Source organism: Squalius cephalus (genome assembly GCF_949319135.1).
Source record: "Squalius cephalus genome assembly, chromosome: 5".
Taxonomy (NCBI): domain Eukaryota; kingdom Metazoa; phylum Chordata; class Actinopteri; order Cypriniformes; family Leuciscidae; genus Squalius; species Squalius cephalus.
Window position 1 is genome coordinate 18,176,992 of NC_137126.1, and position 22,178 is coordinate 18,199,169.

General features: G+C 39.3%; 1 protein-coding gene across 24 annotated transcripts in view; it reads left to right on the forward strand.

Annotated features, from left to right (window-relative positions):
- kcnt1b (potassium sodium-activated channel subfamily T member 1b) overlaps window positions 1–22,178 on the forward strand; it is an 87,019-nt gene that overhangs the window by 36,543 nt on the left and 28,298 nt on the right. For all 24 annotated transcript variants that reach the window (XM_079871640.1, XM_079871651.1, XM_079871644.1 and 21 more), the window contains 7 exons: window positions 10,482–10,561; window positions 10,847–10,952; window positions 16,338–16,430; window positions 16,563–16,611; window positions 19,437–19,496; window positions 20,145–20,219; window positions 20,558–20,641. In XM_079871640.1, coding sequence (XP_079727766.1) covers window positions 10,482–10,561; window positions 10,847–10,952; window positions 16,338–16,430; window positions 16,563–16,611; window positions 19,437–19,496; window positions 20,145–20,219; window positions 20,558–20,641 — 547 coding nt within the window. The remainder of the gene's footprint in view (window positions 1–10,481; window positions 10,562–10,846; window positions 10,953–16,337; window positions 16,431–16,562; window positions 16,612–19,436; window positions 19,497–20,144; window positions 20,220–20,557; window positions 20,642–22,178) is intronic.

Sequence of the window (22,178 nt, forward strand, 5' to 3'; positions counted from 1 at the left end):
AAGGTGAATAAATTGTATACTGTATGCACTGCAAGTATAATATTGCACTGAATATTAGGCATATTGAATGTCTGTATATTCAGCACTTGCATACTGTGAAAATACAGGAACCCAACTGCAAAAACCGAAAAGTAAAAAAAAAAACAACTCTAAATGAAAAGCATGCTGCAGTACTCAAGTTGTGCAATTGCAAAATCAAGGTCAATGAGAGATTAATTCTGCCTCAGCATACGTCTTCTTGCCTGAGGACTTTCTCCACATCACAGGTAATGTCTTCCCTTGTCAGGCAAAGGGAAAAAACCCTCTGGTGTGCCAGATCCAGCCTTGACATCATTCTCCACAACTTGCTCTTTCTCGTCCTCATCCTCTTCCTCATTGTTCACCACCTCTTACATGCACTCTTCCTCCTCTCCCTCTTATATTGTTTCCATCCATTGTTGGTATCAACAATCAGTGCAACGTTTTGAGTCAATTTTGGCACTCTGAACTGACTTTATTATGTTGGCTTGGTCACATCATTATAAATAAGTGGATTTTGCAAATATTTAACCAATGAAAAGGATTTAAAATAGCTTGTGACTAAACCTCATAATTCAGCTGGATCCTCAAACTGTCAGTAAAACCTCATAACTCCACCCTGCCTTTATCGTGAATGAAGTGCAGCACGCAGTTTGGAGATCTCTTCTTGTTTGCTATGCAAAGGTAAATAAAGAACTGATGTTTGACTAAGTACAGTGGGTTTTTTTACTCAAGAATCACTATGTCTATAAAGGCTAATGTTTTTTGTATTTGAAAAGCGGAGAAGAGTCTTAGTATTTGCTGCTAGTTATAGCCAATATGCTGATTTAAATATCCTGCTTCATCTATTATATGATGATATTTTGTCCAAAACGAATGCGATGCACTGACTGCCTCAGATGAAGCTGTTCCAGTAACAGACAACATCTGTCATTCGCTGGTCAAAAACCTTGCAACTCCATCTGAGCTTGATTTTCAGAAAATGTTAATATTATAATGACACATGCATGTGTTTTTTGTTCAAAGTCTTTTTATTGATATTTTAAAGGTGCTCTAAGTAACTTTTTTACCTTAACTGAACAGCTTCGGAGTCATTGGAATGGTTATATTACTTATTTCGGGTTGAATGGTGGTCGTTTCACACCCCCCTGGTGCCCGTGAGTGGAAAATTCGCACTTGCAACTTTGAGCCGGCGGCACTCAGGAAGTATCGCGTGATATCAGGTCTCGCGATGTAAACAATTGCTTTACGGCCAAAAGAAATCTGCTAAAATGCTGTCATTATTGCGCTCCCTCACGCTGTTTGAACCCGAATGAAGAAGACGTTTTAAAGAATGTCCCATCTGCTTTGATGTCGTTGATCTACTAGCCTCTGGTATCTGAGAATCGCCAACGAGTTTTTACAACAGTGTTGTCAAATATCTATTCCGAAGCTGTGGGGGGAGCTCTTGAGAGAAACCTGCGAGCAAAAAGCTAGAATACAGCGAAGAAATCCCGAAACTACTGAGCCCCGCTTTAAATAGTATAATAAAACAACAATTTCAAAAACAGATTAAGATTAAATCAATTCTCTTCTCCAGGAGCTCCCCATCCCAACTGCACCATTACACATTATCTTACAGACTATTCTGTACCATATTATTATGGCCTCACAGGGCCAGATAGAAAAAAAGAGGGGGGAAAATAAAGAGAAATAACAAACAAAAAATAATACAGAAAAAAATACATTTTGATCCATTTGTAAGTCAGCACTGGCTGCCAAATAATGAAAAAGGTTTGACTACAGCCTTTAGTGGAGTACTGAATCTTCTCTAGTGCAAGATGATACATAAGATCTCTAATCCGATGACTAAAAGTAGGAGATCTGTCCTTCCACTTAAGCAATATATGACGTCTAGCTACTAAAGTCGAGAAAGCAATCATATTTTTAGCATTATTATCTAAACAGAGTTCTGTAGTCATACCAAATATTGCAAATATTATTATTTAGTCAAGATCTCTAATCCAATGACTAAAGTAGGAGATCTGTCCTTCCACTTAAGCAATATAAGACGTCTAGCTACTAAAGTCAAGAAAGCAATCATATTTTTAGCATTATTATCTAAACAGAGTTCTGTAGTCATACCAAATATTGCAAAAATGGGGAAAGGATTAATGGATACATGCAGAACTCCTGAAAGAAAATTAAATATTAAATTGCCAAAAGTTAACAAGCTTAGGACATGACCAAAACCAGTTATGTATAATTAGCGATCTCAACTCTACACTTATACACAAGGAATCTGTATTTGGGGAAAATTTAGCTAATTTTGCTTTTGTCCAGTGGAGGCGGTGAACTACTTTGAATTGAATAACAGATTGAGTTTGAATGAATCTTATTTATAATATCTTGCCATGCTTCTTCTGAAAATTGCAAATCAAGTTCACCTTCCCATTGTTGCTTTGATTTTGTTATGTAATTCTATGAAGAAATCAAAGAGTATATAAAATCTATGTTATTCTTGGAGAGTGCGCAGATTTTTTAAATTATATCAAGAAGTGATTTAGTAGGTAGAGCTGGAAAGTTACTAGTGTTAGAAGTCATAAAGTCATAAAAATCTGGTCCATGGAATCCAGGCTGCCTAGCAGCGTGAATAAAATCGTGCTGCGCGCAAGGCAGCATGGGGAAACCCAGGCTAGGCCTTAGCCACCTAGCTCCACAAATGAAGCGAGCGATCAGTGGGTGTTTCTCCATTGGAACCCCATCAATCAGAGCATGGCAAGCCAATATGTGGGCCACAAATGCCCTGAGAATAGCAGGACATGTGCCTGTTGACAACTGTTCTTGCAGAAACTCCAGCACTGAAACAATCTGGCAGTGAACTGCCACCTTTCAAAGACGCACCATTTAATAAATTCTTCTAGAGGAGCGAGCTCTGGCACTCAGAATAGTCTCCACTACATCAGCTGGAAGCCCAGCATCTCTTAGTTGGTACCCCTCAGGGCCCAAACGTGAGGATTTCAAAGCTCAGGCCAGGGATGAAACATTGTCCCCTGCTACTGAGACAGAAGGTATCTCCTGACCGGAATCGCCCAAGGAGAGGCCATCAAGGAGGGATTTTTTTTTTTGAGAACCAAGTTCTGCTATCAATAAGAGCACGACCCTTGTTGACGGACCTTGGCCTTGGACTCTCGGGAGCAGAGTGATCAGTGGAAATGCATTAAGACGCATACTGGGCCACACATGGACCATGGTTTCAGACCCAGGAGGGCTGGGTGATTCAAAGAGAAGAAGAGGGCCCACCTCTGCTTTGTAAAATCTTTCCGAAATCTGTTTCCATTCCCTGTGTGTCACAGCCTGCCTGGACAGAAATTCTGATCACATATTCAAATGCCAAGGAATGTAAATCTGAGGGACTTGTCCTGAGCCCGCAGCAGAACCTGCTGCGCTAGTCTGTTCAGATGGCGCAATTGCAGTCCGCCTTGGTGATTTATGTAGGCAACTACCGATATTGGTAAGCTTCACCCCCGAAAGCAAAACTCAGGAACTTGTTGTGTTGTGGCAGAATTTCTATATGAAAATAGACGTCTTTGAGATCGCTTGTGACAAACCAATCTATGCATTTCAATACATCATCTTGTTGGGGGATGTTAAATGTTCTGTGTTCAGGGAGACGACAGGACGCAACTGAACATTTAACACCGAAGGTGGTGGGGATGGAACAGCGGTGTTGTGAGGGTGTCGGAAAGGAGCTACATATTGATATAAAATTGATACAAATATAAATGTTTGTGCCCCTTTCTCCTCCTAGGCTGCTGAGAATGGCAAGCTGGTCCCCAATCTCTATGAGGGGGAGCATGACTCACTACTCTGGGCCTCTCTCCGCTCAGGAGCCAGACTGGGTTGGGGCTTGGTGGCCGGCAGCCCTTGAGCTCGGAGAAACTTATTAAATGCCTCCTTGTGCCTGTTTGCCTCCCGAAAGCTGCTGACCACTGCATTAACGGAGTCACCAAACAGTCCAGAAGATGACATGGATACTCTTGAGCCACAGATGCCTATCCCTGGCAACCATAGCCGACACAGAGTAGCCGATGGCGTGAGCTGTTTGTTTAGTCGCCCGGAGAGACAGATCTGTGGCCCGGCAAAGTTATGAAAACACCTTCTCATCAAGACTTCCGCTTGTGCTTAAATCCTTCAGCAGGTCAGCCTGGTATGCCTGTAATACTACCATAGTGTACAGGGGAGCACCAACCTGACCCGCTGCCTGAAACAACTTCCCCACCAGCATGGATGTTGTTCTGCACGGCTTGGTGTGGAGCGCTGGCAGATGATGCACTTCCAGGGGAGAGATAGCCTGCGAGAATCTCTTCCACCTGGTGCATCATCATATAACCACGTGTGTTTGCACCCACGGTAGTCGAATAAGTCGATGTCAAGAGCACAAAGACACGGGAGGAATATGGGTTTCCCCATGAACGAATTAACTCATCATGGAGATAGAGACCGACACTGAGGCCTCTCCCCCTGGCCACCGGACAGAAATCTGTCATCTAAATTTGAGCGCTTTGGTGTCTCCTGCTCCTGTGGCCAGTCCAGTTGTAATCTGGCCACTGCATGAGACACCACCTCGAGTATCTCCTCGTGTTTTATCATCACGCGAGGAGCACACGGAAGTGGCACTCTCAAACTCCATCTCAGCAGAAGCAAGAGAGGCGGAATCCTCTGCCCGGTCCGAAGAAACGCCAAGGCGCACTTTGGAAGTGAGCTCAAGGACCTCTCTATCTGGAGAGAGCACGAAAGAAAGAGAAGGACCCGTTTCTCGCTCCTCAGCCAGATCAACCCGCGAGCCCCACTTAGGGCTGGGACGGTTACCGCATTACCGCAATACCGCGGTCACGTGACGCCTACCGCGGGTCTGAGCTCGTCACCGTCATCACCGCAAAAAAAAAAAAAAAAACACTGGCCTTCACATGTGTTCACGTTGTGTCTAATGACATGGATTCATTGATTCTAATGACATGGATTTTGTCTAATAACATTGTGTCTTACATGGATGGATTCAAGGTTTTCTAAACAAAACTTATCATCAAAAGATGGAGCAAATCCGACCTTTCGCAAGTTGTTTCATGACACATAATAACATTCCATTCGTAGGCTATTGACTATAACCCCTTATTTACACTCTGTGGCGTGTTACGGCTACCGGAGCTGCTCGCGCCCACTCTAGTCAATGCTTGTGTTTACACAACGCGGCGCGTTTCAGAAGCCTCTCTCCGCGCCGCTTCAATAAAGATAGGCGCCTATAGTCTATTTTCGACGGACGCCGCGTCCAAGCCGCACCGTAAATAAATAAAAAAAGTAAAAGCAGGACCTCAGCTTTTAATTGCACGTGCTTATTTAACAGAATTCTCTCACATGAAGACCGCATTTGTCAACCCTCGCGGAGTCGCGGCAAGTGCACACTCACAGCACCAGAGAGGAATCTTGACGGCACTTGCAAGAAAATGTAGTAGGCTACATAATCAAATTCACAAATATTACACCATTTAAACATTATTAAAAATACATAGGCTACTGAGTTACTAAAACAGTTACACTTGTATGTTCACAGTTTGAACGTCTTGTTTCCATCTGTTTAATTTGAAGATCTGAGGTGAATTATCCATTGTTGCTTTTACAGCTACAAAGCTGGAGCACTAAACAATATTCAAAGTCACATTGCATGCTTTTAACATTAAATAAAGCACATAAACACTACCTGAGATTATCATTGACACACTTTGTTTGTTGTTCCAGCCGCAATGTCGCAAAAAAAAAAAAAAAACTGGGGGAGGGTGGGGAGGGGGGTTGAGGTTTAAAGCGGTTTACCGCAATACCGCGGGAATTTCTTGCTTTTCAAGTCTAGCGCAGAGCTCTTTGATGGAAAACAATTCGCAGTGCTCGCACTTGCTTTCCTCAAACGCAAGAGTAGCTTGCTCTTCCCTCAAGTGCTCAAAGCAGAACTCATGCGAGTCATAGTTAGGGATAGGCTGTGAACAGGGAGGCATGCATCTCCTGATAAAGTGGGACATGATGAGTTCTCTTTTTTTCTTTTCTATCAGAAAATACTGCACCCTAACTAACAGCCTATCTCCTAACAAAGGGATAGAGAGAGCAGAAGCACACACAATGTGGTCTCTGAAGACAAAGAAACCTAAAAGCACGTCTGTTTCACATCTATTTATAGCCTCTCACGAGTGCGAGTCCCAATGACATCATCGTCAGAGGTTATTTAATTAAGCCAAGTTCTTGGCATGTTTGCCACACATGCTTCACAACCGGTTGAACAAAGAACGTTCTTATTAGTGAATGAAACACAGCATGGAGAGAAACTTTTGATTGGGAACTAAGCATTTAAATATTATCCTACTAAGACATATTATTGGGAGATATAAAGTGACGACTGACTTTATATGCATTATATGTAAGGTCTGCTATACTATTAAAAATATCTCAATGATTTACATTACAAGCTGTCAGATGGCTATATAAATATCAACAGCTGCACCAAATTGCTAATTTTTGGGCCTCTTTGAGAAAATTTAGGTGTTTTTTTTTTCCTCCGAGTGTGACGGAGCCAAAAAGACTGATGTATCAAATATGATATTCAACAAAAACACATATGTAACTTTTTTATTTATTTATTTATTTATTTGATTTGTCTAAAAGTTCAATAAACTGTTCCATTTAAAATGGATTTTTTTTCAAACTATTATTGCATATGTTTACAATGTTAACTTGTATGGGGAAGTTGATTCCACCATTTGAGGACAGTGAAATAACAGGAGTTGCAGGAGTGAATACTAAAGCAGAATAGCACCTGTGGCTGAATAGTTGCCCTGATGAAATAATTTCTGAGGTGGCGGATGTTGTGCAACTATACACCCTGATTGTGGTTAGTATGTAGGCTGCAAACGTCACATTGCTGTCTAGGTTTCGGCTTCCTGACTCAAATGGCTTTCAGTTTGCTCTATATTTACTTGCTGAATGTGGACATTCTGAAAATTCTCTTGTGAGTTGAACCATCAAGAGGAGGATGTTCAAACGAGGGCACAGGGGCTCTTTTAAAGCACATTTTTTACACAACACATCTTCAGTCTCTGAAAGTTATGTCAGTCTTCGAGCGTGAGTACAACATTCTTTTTTTCTGGCTTATCGTGTTTAATAACTCTTTTGAACATTAAGCACGTCCCCCGCTTTATTTTCTCATTCATACACATTTTTTTTTCACCCTAACATGTCATTAATTTTAAGCAGTCCTGCACTGCATTTATTTACATACTGCGATATGCATGATATAACAAAGTCTCCATCAATAGACATTTATATCATCGCCCCAATATATATTGTCCACACATTTGACATAAGAAGAGTTTACAGACGGTATGAGATGTAAATAGCGACCACGTTATGGATATTTAAGTTTTTTTAATTAACTTTACGTGTTTACGTCGTTCGAATAGAGAAACTGGTAGTCAGGCAACTGACAGGTGGCCAATCCTGAGAGCGACGTCACTACATGCGTTCTACCAGCACGATTCAGCACAGTTATCTAACCGCCCTGAGAATTCCAGACTGTGAATGGTTTGTAATTTTGCTGTGCCGAACCAGGCTCAAGTGGAAATGTAATGGAACCGTTCTTCACCGTTCTTAGAACCGTTCGGCCCGACGGTGGAAAAGCGGCTAATATGTTCTTTTTTGTGTGTTTTTTGTGTACTGTATAGGGTTCAAATTCTGTTGAATTTAAACATCTTATTTGTTTACAAAGTAACAACCCCAAACAATCAAGACAATGGTGAAAGAAGACAAAACTCTCTTTACAACACCCATAAATGAGAACAACAGAAGCACTCGGAGAACATGTTGAACTATATTGTGTAACTATTTCATCTACCTAAGAGGAGAACATTTGATGCTCAGTTTCTACACTTACTGCCGTTGTATATATCTTACTTCAATGGATGTTTTGATTTTGTAACTCCAATGTTAAGAAAACGCTTGCTTCACACAGTGTTGTGAATGTCTGCATGCTAACTTTTAATGATTGTTCCCATAGAAAGCTCTGTAAAGTAGGCTGACATGAGCATACAGGCTCTGAGTTTTCAATATAAATGATCCTTGCACTATAAATAGAGTATCTGTCTGTTGGAGAGCTAGTGTACGTGGGTGGAGTGACGGTATATTTGGGGCTGCTCAAATCAGAAGACTAAAGATTTTTACAGAGACTAAATTACTATCAGTTCAGCTTTTATTGACCAGCCCTATTGTTCCATGTTGGCATAAAGTGTTATGGATTTCCTTGCAATTATAATTTCAGTCCTTTCTAATGTGAGAAACAGTTTGACAGTCAGGCAGAGCAATTATTTCTGGCACAGTGAAGACTTGCGTACAAGTTTGGAATGTGTGTGTGAGCTTGTTTCTGTTGCTTCGTGCTTGTGCGCACATACATATACGTGGGTGCAAATCACAGATACACACATCCATATAAAATCTGGAAGTGAAAATCAGTCTGGGACTATTTCAAGAAACTAAGAAAGCTAATATGTCGCATTTTATGTAAACTTTTTGTTTAATTTTTTTTTTTTTTTTTGCCTGACACAAAACAGCCCTCAGCTTTGAAAATATATACCGTATATGTGTCACCACAGCCTGTTTTAAAGGCATCACCATGGAGACAGAGCTGGGGAAGCTGGAAACAATGGCTTTTCTCTAGGATCTCTCTCTCTTTCTCTGCTGAATATGCTGCTCATAATTACTGCCTACAATATACATCATGTCATGCCCTCTACAGATATAAAAGGGCTTTGGGAAGCTCTAGCCTAAGCCTACCATTAGTATGATGCCTGTGACATCACATATGTGACCCTGGACCACAAAACCAGTCACATGGGTCACAATTTTGAAATTGAGATTTATACATCATCCGAAAGCTGAATAAATAAGCTTTCCATTGATGTATGGTTTGTTAGGATATGACAATATTTGTCCGAGATACAACTATTTGAAAATTTGGAATCTGAGGGTGCCAAAAAATCGAAACATTGAGAAAATCGCCTTTAAAGTTGTCTATTTATGTTCGCGATTGTGCTGCATTCACTCACAAAAATAAATGTTTTATATATTTACTGTAGGAAATTTACAAAATATCTTCATGGAACATCTTTACTTAATATCCTAATGATTTTTGGCATAAAAGAAAAATCGATAATTTTGACCCTTACAATGTATTGTTGGATATTGCCACAAATATACCCATGCGACTTGTGACTGGTTTTGTGGTCCAGGGTCACAAATATCAAACATACTCCGAACAATTATTCCCAAAGTGAACGCATAGTGATTTTAGTTTGTAAGGCCAAATGAAATGATTTCTGTGAAAATCATGTATTATTCAAGTTTTATGATATGATATGGCTTATCCCCCTTAAATGATGGTGTAATTAGAATAAATATAATTGAGAAATATTGAGTATTTCAGACCATGCATAAAATGTCTATACCTGACAGATATCACTGAAATACAGGTTAGAGCCCTGGGAAATTGTATGTCGTGACAGTCATGAGCACTGTATACCAGCAAGGGGAATTGTATGTCTGCTATTGTATGTCAAGGGGAATTGTCTGCTGTGAATCATTAGCTGCGTCCGAAATCACATACTGTCAAAGAAATAGAATTTAATAATGAACTTACTTCTTGACCATAAATTACTTTCCATAAGTATGAATGTGTATAGTGTGAACATGGTTTCATGGGATTTCAGAATCTCTTTAGAAGGAGTGGGAATTGTTTACCTTGTGTTTTAGTATAATGGCTATTCAGACATGCAGTACTACTTTTTTGACGAACTGTTGTGCTTTTTGCATTCTGGAAGTATGCATATTCAGATGCTGTGATTTTGTGTGGCATCGGGCTAGATTCAGAGATGCTGGATTTTGGATCATGATGGATTTTGTTGCAAGATGATGAAAATATAGAAATTCAAGCATATAGACATGTTTAGTGATGTGCTTAGTGAAACATTGCAGGATGGGAGAGGCTGACACCTACTGAGAGTTCATTTGAAACACAACCGTTGCTAATGTTTCCTGTCAGATGTCATGATAGATTTGAAACGCTTGCATACATCTCAGAGATGGATCTGGAGATTAAAAGAAGTTATTTACCCGATAGTTTTAGCTGCTTGAAGTTTTTTTAATAGTGCATTATGGGATTGCTTTGTGAATGTTGCAAAATGCAGAGACATAATAAACAACATTTATTAAAAGTATTTAGAATTTTAATCATAAAATGATTTTGGACACTTAACAATGTGTGCATGCCATTACATTAGATAAAGGTGATTAAGTGTCCACATATTTTTGTAAATTCACCTTACATTTACTACTATATGTAAATAATGAATGTAAAGAATTTTATTAAACATCATTTTATTTCCTTTCGACAGGGTGCAGGTGGAATTTTATGTAAATGAAAACACATTCAAGGAGAGGTTGAAGCTCTTTTTCATCAAAAACCAAAGGTCAAGTAAGTAAAATCTTTTGACCTTTTGAGCATTTACAATCACAGACAAACCAACAAAGCAAAATCCATTACTGCAAGCATAAACAATTTTTATGGATCTCAATATCACTATAGTATACATGTTCAAGGCCTCCATCATCCTAACAGAGAAGGTGACTGTTTTAACTGTTTGTTTGGATTTATGAAGGTACTGTAAGTTTGCAGGTTTGCCATACTGCTGAATTATTTCTAATACATTTTCCAGATGAGTTTTATGGTGTGAATCTCCATTTTATAATTTACTTGCAGGTCTCAGAATCCGCCTCTTCAACCTCTCCTTGAAGTTGTTAACATGTCTCCTCTATATAATCAGAGTCTCACTAGATGATCCAACTAACCAGGTCACATGTGCACGGTGAGTAAACATTAACTACTTAAAAGGATAATTCACCCAAATATGAAAATTCTGCCATCTTTTACTCACATGCTCAATTTTATTTGAATATATTAAAAATATATAATTTATTCCTATGATGGCAAAGCTGAATTTTAAATCTCCAGTCTTCACTGTCACATGATCTTTTAGAATATTATAATATTCTGATAGGCTGATTTGATGCTCAAGAAAAAGTCTTGTTGCTATCAGTGTTGAAAACCGTTGTGCTGATTAATATTTTTGTGGAAACCTTGATTAAAAAGATTCAGGATTCCCTGATGAATAGAAAGTATTAAGAATTTATTTGAAATAAATTTTTGGTCACACTTTATACTAGGTGTTGTGTCGTATATTAACTACTATGTACTTACACCAAAAAATAAGTACAGTGTACCTATTGTATTCATATTGTACTGCAAAACACTTTTGCTGCTATTGACGTGGGATACGGGTAAGGTTAGGGACAGGTTTGGTGGTATGGGTAGGTTTAGGGTTGGGTTAAGATGTAAGGGAAGGCTCAGCAGTGTATCAAATGATCAATTTAAATGCTAATACATACTGTAGTAGTTAAAGACCTTTTTTACAGTGCACTCTTGATTGTGTATAAATTGCTTTTGTTCAGCCTGGTCCAGCTCCACTTCAGGTTTCATCCTCACTGGTGAAAGAAATCATTAGGTTACTTGCATAACCCAGGTTCTCTGAGAACAGAGCTTGGTATCTCATTATGGGAAATACCTCAGGCGTGATAGACTTTGGAAGCACCACATCTTTGTACCACGTTACACTATGTCTGTCTAAAAGGCGGACAAATCACAGCTCATGACAAGGAGTTCACCCCCTCCCTATATATACTGCTGTGATCCCCAAAACGACCAGTGTTATGCGAGTAGGGAAGCTTGGTGAGATACCTCACAAGTAACTTAACATTCTCTTTCAAACAATCTCTCGGTATCTCACTATGGGAATGATATGGCCAATGCGCTTGCTTTCCAAAGTCGCCGAACAGACCCAGCAAGAATGAAAGATAACCTCTCATATCTCCAAAGAGCCAACTTCAACAACTGCATGAGCCATAGTAGCCGTAGTGACATCCAGACAGTAAAATATGATAAAAGAGTGGGGAAGCCCAGCTTGCAGTTCCACAAATATCTCCTATTGAAATCTCCTTAAACAATGCCCATGAGCTAGTCATATCTCTCATAGAATGGACCCTTAAAGGTCCTATTTTTCGTGTGTTTTTGAAGCTTTGATTGTGTTTACAGTGTGCAATATAACATGTGTTCATGTTTTGCGTGTAAAAAAACATAGTATTTTTCACACAATTTACTTATCTGTATACCGCTGTTTTCACTGTCCTAAAAATGGGCGGATAACTTCCTTGTTCTATGAAGTCCCTCCTTCAGAAATACGTAATGAGTTCTGATTGTGCCAGCGGTTCCTGTGTTGTGATTCGACAGCAGCTTAGCGCACGTTGCCCATTAGGAAGGCCAAACAAAGGTGATTGGACTCCGGGATGAAAATAACAGCGTCTCGACAACATGGCGACAAACACACTCTACAAACGCAACTCTTCCTCTTCTCCGTGGGAGCGCAACAAGACCACGCCCCCTTTTTTGTGTATTCCTGTGGGCGGAGGTTAGTCAAAAAACTGTTCTAGTGACGTCATTAAAGAAGGAAGTAGAGGGATGTAGTCCAAACCGGCCGTTCACTGTAGGCGACTTCTGTTAAATAAAATATCTCGCTTGGCATTGAACTTTGAGCTTTATAATTTTACAGATATTATTTATACTCTAACAACAACATTACACACTAACTAAAGTTTGAAACATGGGATCACGAAGAACGGGACCTTTAAGCCCATTGGGGAATAAAGACCCATAGATGTATTGGTGAATTCAATCGTTTCCACTATCCAATTGGAAAGGTGCTGCGAGGAGAATGGCTTACCCGTACCTCTCATACAGGACACAAAGTTTGCAATTTCCACTCCTCCTCCTCCTCCCTTGACAAGATCAGATGCTTTGACGCTGGTCACCATCGTTTCACTCCCTTCATAAAACGGCATATACGAGGATGTCGTCCCACCGAAGCTCCGAATCTGCCCATGCACTCGCTTGTGACAGCAATGGGAGTGGCCAGGGCTCTCCCTGAAGGAGCAGAACAATCTCTGCCAACCACAGTCTCCGTGGTTGAAATTTGACTCAGCGGTGGGGATGCATATAGTAACACGTTTGGCCACATTTGTGCCAGCGCATCCACACCCAAAGGTGCATTTTTGTCCTTGAGAGAGAAATACAGTGGAACTTTGTGTTTGCCTGTGAGGTGAACAGATCTACAGCAACCTTGCCATACCTCTTCCAAATCTGATCTACCACTTGTGAGTGAAGTGCCCATTCTCTGTATAACAGATTGCCCTTTGAAAGGAGATCCGCTCTTACATTCAGGACTCCTGGGACATGTGTAGTGCTAAGCGAGCTGATGTGAACAGTGCTTCAGACAATCAGCTATTTCTGGGCTAAATTATGCAGTTCCAACGAACATGTTTATTAATATATGCCACCAGCATCATGTTGCCTGTCCTGACCAAATCCCTTTACAAACAGCAGATAATGTTTCAGGGTCACTGCAAATTTATATGAAGTTTGTGAAGCTGGGGCATCCAGCGATCTGCCATAAATAAAACAGCCCCCCAGCCCATCATTCGCTGTCACTATCTTTGCAGAGACACGCCTCCCAACGGAGCCACTATCCGGAATACACAGGGGTCTCAACACTGATGAAGAGCCTTTACGTATTCCACTGATATTCTCACCCGCAAGAGCCTTACCAAGCCGTACCACACCACGTGAGGTGCATAGATTGAGGTCTGTTATATTACAGATTTCCTCCCAGACCACCAAGTTTGAATTGTTGGAGTCCAGCTAAGCTCCCAGCTCCTCCAATAGCTTGGCTTGATAGGCCATCAGCAATGAAGTTGCCTTAAGTGTCCGCACAGATGATTTATATATCTTCTGGTACATGGAAGCAGTGAAGCGTTACATTGTCCAATGGAGGGAGGGACTGGTAGATGAGAGAGTGGTCTGCCTGTTTGGATGCAGGTGGTGAGCCACTGACTGTTTGACCGTCGGAGGGTTAGAGAGCCCAAGCTCCTCCATCCCTCTCATATCAATTGAAGAGTAGTTAACTTGGTGAGAAGGGAGTTTTCCCATCATAAATATCCTGTTAAATTCCCTGGTAACCATTCACCGTCTTAATTGCCACTTGGCACGCTCATAGGCCTGTAGCGTTTGGGCCGCAGACAGGATAGCGTCATCCTCCTTATTATCCGGCTCATCCCGGAGGAGGCAAGCTAACATCTCCTCATCATCTCCCTCCACCCCAGCTGTTGGTCAAAATGCGACGTAAGCTCTGGGGACTCAGCATCCATGATATCCCCCCATGAAGATAGGTCCTGCATGGGAGAGGGTTGAGCCTGGAGCCCGACCGATATGGATTTTAGTTGGCTGATGCAGATACAGATATTAGGGAGTAAAAAAGGCCAATATCGTTATATCGGCTGATATTATTAATGTGTATATTATAGTACAGTACCAGTCAAAAGTTTGGACACACTTTCCCATTCGTGTGTCCAAACTGTATATAGAATATTATACAGTATATAGAATACAGTATACATAAACAGAATAAATATACATAAACACATTTATTGCAATGATCACTTAAATGTGGTGTTCAAACCCTTATAATGATGAAAAAAAGATATGTAATGGAGACAGGGTGAATGATTGAATGAGAATGATACATTTGAACTGGAACCAAACTAGTTTGCATTGCATATTCTATTCTGTTATATTCTAAATACTGTAGCATAATCTTCACTTCATATTTTTTATTTAGTAACGTTATATAAAAAATAACATAATGTAATGAGTGTCACTGGCAAAACTTAAAAAAGCTTATTATCTTCTATTATTAGTCTTATTTACTCTAGTCTCTACCAGTGGTGGAAGAAGTACTTAGATCTTTTACTACAGTAAAAGTAATAATACCATAATGAAAACATGTTCAATTACATATGTACTTTTACTTTAATACGATTTTAAAGTAGTCAGCAAAATGTACTAAACGTGAAAGTAGTACTTATTATGCAAAATGCACTACTAAATGTAAATGGAGCGTGCTCTCCTACAAGCATTTTATCAGCGTTATACGTTCTAAAAAAAAAAAAGTTCATATCAGCGGCATATCTGCATCATATACACCGATGCCGATATATCTGCGACAGGCTCATATCGGCCGATAAATCGGTCGGGCTCTAGTTGAGCCCCCTAAGCTGAAGGAAGGATAAAAGATGCACCCATCCGAAGCCTTTTTTTCCAAAATCCTAGCCGGCATTATGTGACAGTGAGGACAACTTTCCACATCAACCAGTGCGGACTGAGCATGCTTGACACCCATACATACTCAGAAACTTAACTCGCCTTGTTAGCTAGGCTAGGACACAACTCTATTAAAAAGCGAAGCAGAAAAGCTCAGTAACAAGCAGAGAAACCCACAACTTATGGTATCTGCACTACTTTGGCAATGTCAACATTAACGTTACATTTGTGAACTGGAGCAGCTGAAGGAGGTGCAGCTAGGTGCTGAAGGAAAGTCTTCATAAGGAAGAGAACAAGATGTCATTTTGGGGATCACTGCGTTATGGTGAGGGGGTGGGCTCCTTGTCATGAGCTGTCATTGGTCCGCCCTCCGGACAGACGTGATGTAATTGGTGCTTCCATAGTTTATAACGCCTGAGGCGTTTCCCATAGTTAGATACCAAGCAATTGTTTGAAAGAACCCACTCGGTGTGATCCTGGAGTGAGAAAAAACGAAGACATTCTTCAGCAATCTTTGAACACTGCATGTCCAATCATCTTAGAGTACCTGAACTAACTGTTGTATAATGTATAATATAATTTTTCTTCAACTCTTCCATGAAACAACAACAGCATCTCACCGAAACAAAACACATTACAGTACATCTCAAAAGCATCGTTTAAATTGCTCTCAGGATAAACCCAGACTACTTTGTCTGAAGTGTCCATTAGAGTCGTCTCAATGCAAGCACCAAGAAAACATTAAGAGACAATTAGGCTCAGTGTGTGTGTTTGTAGGTGACAGAAAGAGAGAGCTGTGTGCACTTGTGTGAAAGCACGGTGGGAGAGAAGAGGGAGCCCTACTAGCAGCAATCAAATAAGAGAGAGGCAATCTTACGCTGTTATATATGTTAGAACCAGCAGGCATGATCCCTCAGCTTTTCAACTCTGATGTCTTTCACTTTTATGTCTGCTGTGTACTAACTGCCTGTTATCATGATTATAGGAAACACTGCACAAACATCACAGATGCCCTTTGCAGCAAAGCCTGTGCAAACTACACAACAAACCTGACCACAGATCCCCCGCAAATAAACTGGTGAGACCTGTCTGAACTTAGATATTATGACAGATCACAAATCAACTTAACTAAATAAAGTGTGTTTGTTCTTGAATATTTTCTCTAATTGTCTCACATTTGTTTGTGTTTCTTGTGCTGTGTTTCTTGAAGGGAGTTAATATTTTGGGTGAATAGGAGAGTTCCTGTATGGGCAATACAGGTAGATTGAGATTTGTTTTTTATAAACCACACTCTTAAAAATAAAGGTTCCAGGTGGAACCAAAATAATTTTACAGTGTGACTTTAAAGGGGACCTATTATGCCCCTTTTTACAAGATGTAATATAAATCTCAGGTGTCCCCAGAATGTGTCTGTAAAGGTTCAGCTTAAAATACCCCACAGAGCATTTATTATACCATGTTGTAAATGGCCATTTTTCCGTGGAAGGAAAAACATGCTGTTTTCGTGCTTGTATCTTTAAATGCAAATATGCTGCTGCTCCCCACTGTTTTCCAGAAGAGGGCGGAGCCTGTACAGCTCGTGCCTCATATGCTCTGCCAAAAACTAAAACATCTGTTTGGATTTGATCACATGACACTGCAGCTCTTCATCATCATGAAAGTTTATTATATGCATGCGTTTTAACACTAGAACCGCCATCAGGTTAAATTTACCCATGCACATGATTACTCTTTTGATATGGCTAAAAAACGTATTATGTCACTGTATTATGCCCCTGTCTTCACAAAGTAATACATTTTCACTAATCACTTTTCTTAATGGTGAATATTGGCTAAACCAGCCTGCAATGACAATGAGAATTAGAGGGAAATAAATACATATTTGGGTGGTGTAATATTATAATAAAATGTCATTAATCACATATTAAGATAACCCATGTTATTTAAATGACTAAAATAGACAATAAAGAGGAATAATAATTCACTGCACTGCATAGGATGTATGATGCAACGACAAATTCAAGCACACAGTTTCACCTAATTAATTATTAATTTGTTTAGTTATATCATTTATAATTTGAATAAGAGAACAACACAACTTGGGGTAATCATAAAATTAGTTTTATTCATTACATCATAGATCGGAAATATTTTTTTCAGGAAACAGGTACACTTCAATAAATAGCACCACAGTAGCGATAAAAATTGCAAAACAAAAATTAATAATTAATCCAAAGTTTGAACATTAATGAGTAGTCTAAAACATCTTTATTTGAATGTGTTTTGTGTGACTGATTACAGTAAGCCTACACACAGCGTGAAAATGAAGGCATTATAGATTGGTAAATTTGACCTGCTGGCGGTTTTAGATATAAATGCCCCGTTTTTAATCTGGTTTTATCTAAACAATTTTTTATCAACAGGAGATTGTAAATTACACAATTTTAGGTAAAGTAAATGACTGGGAGACTTGAATATTTTATTGTAAATCTGTTATGTACATTTGAAAAACAGCCATGGGTAAATCTAAATTCATAACTCATAAATCAGTCTAAACTTCTGATATATGGTTTTCTGAGTGCACACACCCGAACCACCCGCACAGAAAGCTGGCTGTCAGACAGAGCGTCCCGTGAGTAATTAAAAGTTTTCTTTCATGTGTTATTGACCTTAAACTGTCAAATACACAGTGACTGTAAACAGCAAGCAAAGAAATTACATGTGTATTTTAGATCTGTGTATTAAAGTGAAAGCAGCATAATATACAGTAGCCTACTACTATATATGCTGTTAATATGAATACAAATAATAATAAAAAAATAAATAAAAAAAAAACAGAAAATCACTCACTGCTCTTGATTGAATTAACTTTAGTAGCTTTAATAAGAACACATTTCTTACTTGAATGCTGCTGTAAAAAGCTCTGGCGAGGAGATAAACATGGCGGACTGTGTACAGCTCACACAGAGCGGGGTAATAATAATAGGGCAAGACCGCCTAAGCATATTTGACGTCACATATGCTACAGGTAGAATCTGCAAACGGCTAATTACGGTTGATTACAAAAAGAGAAGTGGGTGGATTTTTACTATTATAGGGTGGTTGTCTACACACATTTATATTCAAACACCATGTAAAAGTGAATTTTGCATAACAGGTCCCCTTTACATTGTAAAACCTTTTGGAATATATGCCTTTAAAAAGAAACAGTGTTTAAGTGGTTTAGAATCAGAATCAGAAAAGCCTTATCTCTACTGTGGGTGTAACATTGCTTTTATACATCAGTTCAATAAACAAGAAGTTGATATTGAGTTATATTTTAGACACAATATTGGCAGGTTCTTTCTGTTTTTGCTCCTCCAACAAAATAATTCCAAACTAAGCCAAAGCAACTGTAGAAATGTTTCATTCCTTATTGAATCAGTGTTTTCGAAAACATTGATTGAGTGAATGATTAAAACAGATTAAAGTGAATTGAATAAAAACAGTAACTTGTTTAATTCCTGAATGAATCAGGTGCTTTGAATGAATCAGCTGCGATGACTCAAATGAGAAATCGCATTTGGACTAATCGGTTTAGTGAGTAATTCAAAGAATATACATCATAAAATCAGTCACTTGTTTGGATCCTTAATAAATCAGTGTGTTTTGAATGAATCAGCTGAGTGAATTAATGACTCTCTTATAAAGACTGTGTATTCTCGCTATTAATTGGCATAATGGAATAACCTGCATAAAAACCATCACTACATAGTCTGACTGTCTGTCTGGAACACAGACTAACAGAATGATATAAACTTTATATAAAGTTCACCAATTACTCTCTCAGTCGTCGCGTCTGTCCGTTGCAATCTTCTTTCGTCCTGTTTGCTGCCTGAGACAGTTCTAGAGGACAGACCTTAGGAGGGTTTTGCATTAATGAACCTTTATTTTTAAGAGTTTACATCACTTTTGACATTTCTTTATGACTACTAATTACATCTCTCACTCTGACGGAACTCAGACTGTGATAAGAGTTATTTCTCATTAGACTCTGATATTGATACTCTGCTAATCAAAATGATGATTGTTTCCTGCACCACAGGTGACAGTGGCCTTAATTAGCTTCTTGCAAGCAATGCTCCTGGTGTATCTCAGCTATAAGGTAAGATTATTGTCATTATTATTCTGCCCTTGTGAGCTTTCTTACCACTGATCTAAATTAAATCTGATAATTTCAGCTCCTCTTGGGCTACTAAAGGGTTCCTTTGTTTCTAGTTTCCCTATAATGGGAAGTGTTCCTCGCTTTTAACAGAAATAACTTCTCTAACTTGTTTTTCTGTTTCTTCATTGATTTATCAAGAAAAGGCATTTTTTTCTGTTGTTGGGAGATGAAAGTAATCTTTGTTGTAATTAAAGGCTGCATCCCAGTTTGCCCACTTAATGTATATTATGCTTAGGCAGTATACACTTTTCTGGGAAGTCAATAGGTGTCTGACATATACATAGTTGTCTCTGCACATACAGTAATAGTGGGATATAAGACAACTTGTACACACTTCACCTATAAACTGACATACTTTTAAAATATGTTAAAATCCCCACACTGCAACCTATTTACAATACAAGTACATTTGACTATCATCACACTGTAATTTGGGATGCACTAATTCCAATTTGTCAAAAACTGTTTATGACAGATATGCAGAAGTGATTTAGGATGCAGACCGTTTTGTTTTCTGATTTTTTTAAATGTGCATGTTAGTACTCTTTGATTCTTCTGCGGTGTAACTTATATTTATTTCATTTCTAGGGGAACATTTGGGAGCAAATTTTCCAAATCTCCTTCATCATTGAGATGATCAATACAGTGCCATTTATAATTACAGTAAGTAATGAAGGTTCTGGTGGACACAGAAGCACGTATCAAGTTGCTGCCCACACAAAATCTTTGTTGATAGTAATTGTTGAGTACTGTTATATTGTTGTGATTGAGTGTAATTATATAAGTCGCCATTGATACCTGAAAGTCAGTTGTGAGAAGGAATGATAATTACTAAAATGCAACAATTAGCCAAGTAACAAATAGACATTTTTTGACCTGCAGTCATTGGGAACAAATTATAGGTTGTTTAATTATTTTGTGCTAATGGCATTACAAATGTAAAATCTATGAAAAAGCACACAGCTTTTCTATTATAATTATTATTATTTATTTTTTTGTAGATCTTTTGGCATCCGCTAAGAAACATATTTGTTCCTGTGTTTCTTAATTGTTGGCTTGCCAAATCAGCACTGGAGAACATGATTGTAAGTATCCTGTGCAGCTGTGTAGTACATTTTACATGCCTCCAGGAAATCTTATTGTCCTAGCAGAATAACATTGGTGTTGTTTGATGATATTGCTGTGTTGGGAAGCTTTACTTCATTATGCACTTGACAAATGAAAATGCATCATCAATGAGCAAAATCTGAGAGGGTGCCAGCATTCCCTTCTGTGCCAGATGGTCAGGTCAAATGGCCAGAGAAAAACTGGCAGGGGGAATGTCCTTTTACAAATGCTTTAAGCAAAGATATTAGCAAAAGAGAACGCTAACAACCACTAAAATGTGACACTGCCTTAAAGATTTCTCTGTTTTACCCCCCATACTTTCTTAAAATATATTTTCCTTGAGAGATGATAATTACCAAACTATATAAAGGATCCATTTAAGTCCTGATCCCTTGGTCACGGCACTGTAATTAAAGGTAGGGTAGGCAATCTCGGAGAGACTAGCAATAGCAAGCTAGCTTTGAAAGCAATAGATCCCACCCTCCCTTCAGAGCGTCTCCAAAGCCACGCCTTCTCCAAAGTACATGAACTCACACAGCAGAGTTTGCAAAGAGTCAGAGACGAGAGATGCCGTTAAATTACCTCTTGTCTCAAACCACATAACATTTAAATAATAATGAATGTAAACAACTTACAGAGCTCTGACTTGTACCAACTGACTGCTCCAGATTCATGTCGGTGGTAATAGTTTTGACACTATCGTGTTGACGTGAACAGCTCTGGGTACATCACGGTTTGCCATCTCGTTATTACGGTTACGATGGCGTGAACGCAGCATTGGCCCGTTGTTTTGGTTCAGGAAGAACTGTAAAAGGCAGCTGCTGTTTGTCAAAGATGACGTGTGATAGGGTGACCAAACGTCCTCTTTTGCCCGGACATGTCCACTTTTTACGTACTGTCCAGGGCGTCTGGGGGGGTTTTATATATTTTTTTCATGGGACCATTAAGCGTTTACTTTAAATTGACTGGCGCTTGCCTTTGCACACAATACGGTACTTTGTTGCGTGACGTAATTCCCGAGAGGCTGCCTTGTGGGCGGCTCTGCGACGCGCACATACACAGAAAGCAGAGCAGACAGCGGAGCAGCATTGCACACAAAATGCCAAAGCGTAAGTGCAGCTTCAAAGTTGAACTGCAAAAAAAAAATCCCACGTACCGTCCCGGTCGGGACAAGTGGGAGGCGGAGTGCACTATACGGTCAAGTGCGAGATAAGATGTAAGTAGCTAACAGCGTAAAAAAAAAAATAAGCCCAAATGTAAACTCTCAGATGATTTACAGAGACAATTTCTGTGTTTTCGTTTCGGTCGGGATCCGTGTAAAGCAGAATGCATGACATGCAAAGCTGGCACGTACGTGTCCGTGTCAAATAAAGGTGCTAGCGACCTAGAGCCCACATAAAGTATACAAGAGAACATCAGGAGGATTGAAATAATTTGTTACTGAAATAGTGTAGTAGATTTTTTATTTTATTTTAACCTATGGCCATGAAAAGAAACAGTGTCATGTAAAAGGTG